Source organism: Chinchilla lanigera, unplaced genomic scaffold (assembly GCF_000276665.1).
Source record: "Chinchilla lanigera isolate Chin_1 unplaced genomic scaffold, ChiLan1.0 scaffold00013, whole genome shotgun sequence".
In the NCBI taxonomy this organism is placed as follows: domain Eukaryota; kingdom Metazoa; phylum Chordata; class Mammalia; order Rodentia; family Chinchillidae; genus Chinchilla; species Chinchilla lanigera.
Genome location: NW_004955414.1, coordinates 458,116 through 466,632, shown reverse-complemented (window position 1 = coordinate 466,632; position 8,517 = coordinate 458,116). Strand labels below are relative to the sequence as shown.

At 36.7% G+C, this 8,517-nt stretch overlaps 1 protein-coding gene and 1 long non-coding RNA gene across 2 annotated transcripts in view; one reads left to right on the top strand and one right to left on the bottom strand.

Annotated features, from left to right (window-relative positions):
• Hephl1 (hephaestin-like 1) overlaps nucleotides 1–5,421 on the top strand; it is a 90,112-nt gene extending 84,691 nt beyond the window's left edge. The window contains exons 18-20 of the mRNA XM_005379683.1: nucleotides 1,539–1,701; nucleotides 2,162–2,233; nucleotides 2,331–5,421. Of these exons, the coding sequence (XP_005379740.1) occupies nucleotides 1,539–1,701; nucleotides 2,162–2,233; nucleotides 2,331–2,533 (438 nt within the window). The 3' untranslated portion in view covers nucleotides 2,534–5,421. The remainder of the gene's footprint in view (nucleotides 1–1,538; nucleotides 1,702–2,161; nucleotides 2,234–2,330) is intronic.
• Nucleotides 1–8,517, bottom strand: part of LOC106147983 — a 47,710-nt gene that overhangs the window by 30,000 nt on the left and 9,193 nt on the right. The gene's annotated exons all lie outside the window — the stretch shown is intronic.

Below are 8,517 nucleotides of genomic sequence, written 5' to 3'. Positions count from 1 at the left end.
CAGGGCACGTGCAGGGAGGGCCCACATGTGAACCCCAGTGAGAGTGGTCCATGGGACTTCTGAGTGAGAAACTCCTGTCTGCTGCAGGTGCACAGAAGGCAGAGACTCAGAGTGTAATGGCGGTGGGGTTGGTCATTCACTATTAAATAAAAAGTTGCAGCTTTTTAAATAGATCTCATTGTAGATACTAGGTTAAAGAATTTCCCTTACATTAGTTTTTAAACTGACTTTTTAAAAAATGTTTTTAAAATCATGAACAGATGTTAAATTATATCAATAGTTTTTATGTGACTATTGAAAGACTGTATGACTTTTTGCTTCATTTCTACTTTTCTTTAGTCCATTGGTGAACTGCATTGATTAATTTTGAAACATTGAACTATCTTTTCATTTTGTGTGTAAACCTTATTTGGTCATGATTCATTATCCTTTTTATGTTTTGGTTGATCTGATTTGCTGTTATTTTGTTTAGGATTTTTGCATCTGGGTTCATGGGGAATATTGATTTTCTTTTCTTGTAATGTATTTGGTTTTGATATCAAGTTAATGTCATCATTATAAAATGATTCATGAGTGTGTTTAGAATTGGTATTACATCTTCTTTAAGTATGTTGTAGAATTTGCTAATGAAATCACCTGGGCCTGTTGGAAGATCTTAATACAATTTTAGTTTCTTCATTAGATATAGTGCTATTCAGGTTACCTATGACAATAGGTAATACAGTGCTATCCAGTGCTCTATGGCAATCTGTGTTTTCAAAGAATTTTGCTCATACCAAATAAGTTGCAGAATTTATGGACACAGAGCTAGTTGTACAGTATTTCATTACTGTCATTTTTAATATCTGTAAGATTTTAGTGATGTCCTGTCTTTCCTTTTCATAATATCTTTTTTTACTTTTATGCTAAAATTCAGTAACATGAAGCAAAAACCATTGATTATCTCACAGTTTCTCTTGGTCAGAAATCTGGGAATAGCTTAGTTAGGTAGATCTGATTCAGCTTAATTAGGTGGATCTGATTCAGCATCTTTTCAAAGGCTTCATTGGAGCTAGAGGATCCATGTTGACTGAAAGCTTCAGGACCTCATCATATGAGTGTGGCATGGGAGTTGGCCTTGCCTAGAGTGACTAATGTAAGAGAAGAAAGTAAGAGAGGGACTAAGGCAGAAGCCATGGTTCTTGATAGCCTTATTTTGCAAGTGGAATGCTGTTATTTCATCGTATGCTATTGGCCACACAGAACAACCCTACTATAAAGTAGGAAGAAGTTACAAAGATTATGAATACCAGAAAATAGGAGTCATTGGGAGCTATTAATGGAAACTGGTTATGACAAGGTTTATCAATTTTATTGATTTGTTCAAAGAACCAGCTTTAGGTTTTTTTGATTTATTTCTATTATGTTTCTATTCTTGATTTCATTGATTTATTATTTCCTTCCTTCTGCTTACTGTATTTCTTTGCTGTTCCTTCTTTTCTTGCTTTTCTAATTAAGAAAAAATACACAGTGTGGGTTTTTTTTTTTTACTTCTGCAGATAGATAAATCTTACCGAGAAGATGTGTATGATCTCTTTCCTGGGACATTCCAAACCATTGAACTATTTGCAGATCACCCAGGGACTTGGCTACTACATTGTCATGTGTCTGACCATATCCACGCTGGCATGGAGACAACCTACACAGTCCTTCGGAATATAGGTATTGTTGTCTGTCAATGATGCCAGGTGATGGCACCAAGCTTCCTGTAGACCTGGAAGTAGGAGGCATGAAAAATCCCAGATACATCCCCCATGGAGCTCAGAGTCAAGTAAGAGAGACAGATATGTAACCATGTAACCATAAGAGAGCATGATACGCAGTTTAATAGATTACAGAATACAGGATTCAATGGCAGGAATAGGAGGGCATCATTAAGAGTTTGGGAATGTGAGTCAAGGTTTTATGGCCCACGGTGCTCACCATGTATCTCAGTGGGTAAGAAGAACCTGGGAAGATGAAGTGGGTGGGAATGCATATGTACTCGTACAAAGTAGCTCAGTGAGAATACACAACGGATGGCCAATACTGGTGGGTAAATTATTCACTGGTAAAATGACATGACTGATTTTGTCAAAAGAATCTCTTCTTGTTTATAAAACAATCTATCTTCCTTGTCTAGACAACAGGATTCCATACTCCACGAAGTCTCCTTCTGGAGGGGCATCTCACCCGGCCACAGGGCCCTCCAATGGTAATGATACCCTCTCCTAATCCTGCTTGTGAATGCCTCGGCATTTCACTTCCTAGAGAGAGACAGACATCTGACACCTCACTTTTCTTTTTCACAGAACAGCCTGGAAAGGAGCAACTCTATTTTTTTGGCAAGAATCTGGATCTAAGAGGAGCCAAGTCAGCCTTGGTCATTCTTTTCATTATTGGACTCTTCCTCTTGATCACTACCCTGATTCTGTTTGCCAGACTCCACTCTGCAAGGACGCAGATGGCTTACCAGGAAGTCCAATCCTGTGCACTTCCCACGGAGGCTCTATGAACCATCTGGTCTTCCTCAGAAGGAAGGGTTTCATAGCTAGCCGGATAGTAACTTGTAGGGAAACTGGACCAAATCATCATTCAGCAAGGAAGGCTGACACTGTATCCTGGATTAGGCTTCTGATCCTCTGGACCACTATCCAAAGCAATTTGCTTTTATTTATTTATTTATTTTTAAATGGGCTGTGAATAACCTTCACGTATAAAATACAGAAAAAAGAGAACACCTGGACAAATGCCAACCCTTAGTCTATTCTCTGAACAAATTTGCTGTAGCAGAAGACCTTCCTCAAAGATATTTTCATATTCCATGTTTCATAAGTTTTAGAATAAACAGTGCTTCCTTAACTCACTGTCAAAGTTTCTAAAAGGACAATTTCCAGAAATGGTTATAGTGTCTCAGACATCTAACTAAAATAGTACTGAGTTTCCAACATGCTCACATGAGATGCTTCCCTTAGCTATTCCAGGGAAAAGACATTTCTGAGTTTGTGGAAATGTCTAAGTCAGTATCTACTGACAGAATTAGACCAAGTTAATTTCTAGGGCTATAACCAGCACTCCTGACCTTTCCCCTTTGGATACAAATAGCCTATCACTGCTTGTTTAAAAGAGGTGATATTATAAGATGTTTTTTAAAAACTGCTGCTGCTTTTATGAAAACCTCTAGATATACTTGAATATTTACAGCTCACTCCATAATGTATGTTTTTACAATGTGTTTTTTTTTTTTGTGGCAACGTCTGTATTTTCAAAAACCACCTATAGAATTTATATTTCTATTTCAGACTGTAGAAGGGCTGGAATCTGTGAAGGAGCAGGCTAGGTTTTCTCACTGTGAGTCAAAGACTCCCTGAGAGTTTAGTACAAGCTCTCAGTAAGGGAGGGAAACTTGAAGTCTGGGCTTGAAATTTGATTCTGCTGTTTCATTCAGTTAGGGAGAATCCTCCCAGGTCTCCATCTTGTATGAAATGATAATTGTCTGAACATGTGAGGACACCAAGAGGAATTCACCAATGCAGCTGATTGGGAGAAGAAGGGATCTCTCAAAATCCACAATTCCATGTCTCTTTAAACACACAGCCCTTTCAGGAATGAGAAAAAAGGAAAAGGGAAGGATAGAAGAAAGAGTCTCAGTGGCAGTTTGTTAAATCGTTAAATCAGCTTTGAAGATACGTGCTACAGTTTCCAAGGCTTATATGCACAAATAATACATTGACTATCTAAACTCAGCCCATTAGGAGGCAAAACACTCTCGTGGGCATACCTAGACATTAGGTGCAAGACTGATAAAAGCAACATTGTTTATCATGAGACTGAGAAATTGCCCTTAGTGCAGGGCAAACTTCCATGGGATGCTGATGCTAGATGAGTGATGTCAGAACATGTACCTTAGCAGTGGATGATTTCAATGTCCAGTGAACGAGTAGGACCTAATAAATACTCTGGTGGAGGAACTTTTCATATTTTTTCTTCTTCATCTTGGTGAGGGGAAATGGGTAATTTGATGGAAGCTATAGCTTTACATAAAATGGGATGCAGATGCTAATAATTCTTTTTGTAGTTTGCTTAATGTCATATCAAATAGGGAAAAAGATTTTGAATTCCAGCCTGCTAACCACTGACAATGTGATTTTGTAATATGTACTTGACAGTTTTCACACATTTGAAGGCTGTATAATTACATGATAAGAATAATTATGTTCAGTTCCTTATTTATTATTCACCTTTCACAAGATAACAAATTATTTAGTCTAAGTTTTTTCCTTTTCACTTAGTTTTTTTAAATGAAAACAAAACCATAAAGTAGTTTGAACCATTTCTGTTTTAAATAAAGTTTCACATGTGCTAAGATAGCTACTTGCGTGTTTATTTTCATTCAAATTATCTTTCATTAAACTAAGGGGGGAAATACTTAAAAGAGAATTATCTTTTAGTATCTCTTAGCCACCCTTATCTCTACTATATTTATTATTGAAATAATAAGAAGATAAGATAGTGTATATCCACCAATAATATGACTCCTCAAACATTATCTCCTCAAAGGTACCTCTTTTATTCTCAGCTTCACTCTTCTGAGACAATCAATCCTACTTTCATTTGCACACACCTTTTCCTCCTCTTACAGTGGAAGAAGTGCCCGTGCTCTTAGCAGTGCCAGTGTCTCCACTTGGCCTCTTTTGCTTCTTAAAGACTTCCCTCCCTCAGTTTTCAGTTTATGAAATCATCAGAGATGTGTACCATTAAAAATAGAAAGCAAAGTACTTTCTCAACTCCTTAACCACTAGTGTCTCTCTTTGATAGCAGAATGAAAAGAGCTTACCACACTTGCTGCCTGTACTGCCTCATCCAATGGATTCCTTACCCCATGCTCATGTTCCTGATTAAGTGTGCCCAGTCCCCTACGTCCAACCTGCTACTGTCAAGATTACCAACCATGATGGTGATTCTAATAGCTTTTTCTCCATTTATCTTATTTAACCTCTGAGGAAAACTGACAACACCTTCCTTCTGGGAACCCATCTAGTCCCTGGCTCTGCAAAATAACTCTGACATCCTTCCTTCTTCTTCAATTTCTATTCCTTATTAACCTCTTTTGCTCACTCCATTTCCTCTGACCTAAATATCAGCATGCCTCTGAACATGATACTGGGGTCTTTTCTTTCCTTTATCTTTCCTAGAAGCTTGAATAATATCCCCAAAGATTTCATATTCTAATCTCTGAATCCTGAATGTTATCTTTAATTGAGAAAGAGACTTTGCAGTGTGACTAAGTTAAAGATCTAGAGGTGGGAGGTTTGTCCTGGACAATTGGCCCTAAATGTAACTACAAATGTTGTTATAAAGGACATGTGGCTGGGTTTGGTAGAGTATACTTGTAATCCTAGAACTCAGGAGGCTGAGGCAAGAAGATCACTGTGAGATTGAGGCCAGCCTGGGCTACATAATGAGTTCAAGGCTAGCTTGGGCTACATAGTGAGACCTTGTCTCAAAAAAAAAAAAAAAAAAAAAAAAAAAGAAAAGACATGGAAGTGTCCTCTATGTCCATGAGCAGATGAACAGATAAAGAAAATATTGTATTTAAGCACACTGGAGAACTATGCTGCTATAAGAAGGATAAATTTTCATTTTTTTCACTGAGGACTTACCAGAAGTTGTGGAATGCAATGAAAGCAGTCCTCAGAGGGAAATTTATAGCAGTGAATTCTCATATCAGGAAAACAGAATGAGAACAAAGAAACAACCTAATGCTGCATCTCAAGCTTCTGGAAAAAGAAGACCAAGCCAAGCTCAAAGCCCAAAGAAGGGAGGACATTATAAAGATCAGAGCAGAAATTAAGACAATGGAGACTAAGAAAGCAATGCAAAGAATTAATAAATTGAAGAGTTAGTTCTTTGAAAGAATAAATAAAATTGATAAACCCATAGCCAAGAATATCAAAAAAAGGAAAGAAAAAACTCAAATCCATGTAATAAGTAATGAAAAGGGTGAAATCACTACAGATATTAGAGAAATTCAGAAGATCATCAATACCTACTTTGAAAATCTTTACTCTCATAGGGTGGAAAATATAAAAGAAATAGACATATTCCTAGAAACATATGAATTACCAAAGCTGAATACAGAAGATATAAAAATTCTGAGTGACCCAATATCAGTCAGTGAGACTGAAAACACAAACACTTACCAACAAAGAAAAGCTCAGGCTCTGATGGATTCACAGCTGAATTCTATAAGAAATTTAGAGAAGATTTAATGCCAATACTCCTCAAACTCTTTAATGAAATTGAAAGGGAAGCAATTCTCCCTAACTCATTCCTGGAGGCAAGTGTTATCCTGATACTAAAACCAGACGAAGACCCAACCAAAAAAGAGAACTACAGGCTAATTTCTCTAATGAACATAGATGCAAAAATCCTCAATAAAATATTAGTAAATATAATGCAGCAAATCATCAAGAAGAATATACATAATGACCAAAAGTGGGATTCATCCCAGAAATGCACAGATGGTATAATATACACAAATCAACAAATGCCATACATCATATCAACAGAGTCAAAGACAAAAATCATAGATCAACTCAACAGATATAGAATAAGCTTTTGATGAAGTCCAATACTCATTTATAATAAAAACACTACAGAAAATTGGGATAGATCTTTATTTATCTCAATCTGATAAAAACCAAGTATGACAAACCAGTAGCAAACAACATACTAAATGGATAAAAGGGGCTGGGGAAATAGCTCAGTGGCAAAGCGCCTGCCTGGTAAGCACAAGGTTGTGAGTTTGATTCCTGGTACTGGAAGAAAAACCAAAAAAAGAAAATAAATAAATGAAATAAATAAATGAATAAAAACAGCTTCCACTCTAAACTCAGGAACAAGACAAGGATGTCCACTGTCACCACTCCTATTCAATACAGCTCTGGAAATATTAGCCAGAGCAATTAGACAAGAGAGAGAAATAAGAGGAATAAGGATAGGAAAAGAAGAAGTGAAATTATCATTATTCACAGATGACATGATACTCTACATAGAAGACGCCAAAAACTCCATCAAAAGACTTCTAGATTTAATATGCAAATGTAGTACTGTAGCACAATATAAAGTTAACACTCAAAAATCAATAGCATTCCTGTGCATAAACAATAAACTCACTGAAAGAGAAATTAGGGAAACACACCCTTCAAAATAGCATCCAAAAAACTGAAATACTTAGGAATCAATCTAACAAATTAAGTAAAATATCTATGCATTGAAATTTACAGCATTCTGAAAAAAGTGATCAATGTGGATTTCAGAAAGGGGAAAGGTATTCCTTGTGCATGGATAGGAAGAACCAACACTGTGAAAATGGCCATGCTCCCAAAACTGCTATACAAATTTAATGCAATCCTGACCAAAATATCATTAGTATACCTCACAGAAGTGGAGAAAGCATTCCTAAAATTCAGAAAAGACCAAGAGTAGCAAGGCAATCTTGGGCCACAAAGATAAGGCGGGAGGCATCACAATCCCTGATTTGAAATTATACTACAAAGCTACTGTGATAAAATCAGCATGGTACTGGCAAATAAAACAGATCTGAGGGTCAATGGAACACAAGATTCAGACACAACTAGAAACACACTCAGTCACCTTATCTTTGACAAAGGGGCACACATGTGCACTGCAGGAAAGATAGCCTCTTTAATAAATGGTGCTGGGAAAACTGGCTTTCCATATTCCAAAGACTAAAACTAGACCCATGTCTATCACCATGCACTAAACTAAAGTCAAAATGGACCAAAGATCTAAATATTAAAACAGAAACACTAAATATACTGGAAGAGACAGTGGACAGAAATCTTGAAGACATAAGGGTAGGCAGAGATTTCATGAACAAAAACCAAACTGCACTGGAAATATTTCAAAGAATCAACAACTGGAATCTCCTCTTATTCACAAGTTTTTGCACACTGAAAGAAATCACCAACAGAATGAAAAGAAAACTCACAAATTGGGAAATACTTTTAGCCAACTGTCCCTCAGACAAAGGATTTCTATCTAGAACATATAAAAATTTGTTTAAAATCAGGTCCCCAAAATTCAAAGACCCAATCCAAAAATGGGCATCTGAGAAGAATACACACCTCTCAGATGAAGAAATACAAATGGTAAATAAATATATGAAAAAATATTCACCGTCATTAGTCATTTGAGAGATGTAAATTAAAATAATACTGAGATTCCATCTCACCCCAGAAAGAATGGCTATCATCAAAAAATCAACCAATAACAAATGCTGGAGGGACTATGGGGATAAAGGAACCATTCCCCACTGTTGGTGGGAGTGTATACTGGTACAACCACTGTGGGAATCAGTGTGGAAATTCCTCAGTAAACTAGGATTAGAGGTTCCTTTTGACCCAGCTATTCCGTTTCTGGGTATTTTTCTAGAAAAATTGAAAACATCATACCACAGCAATATATGTGCAC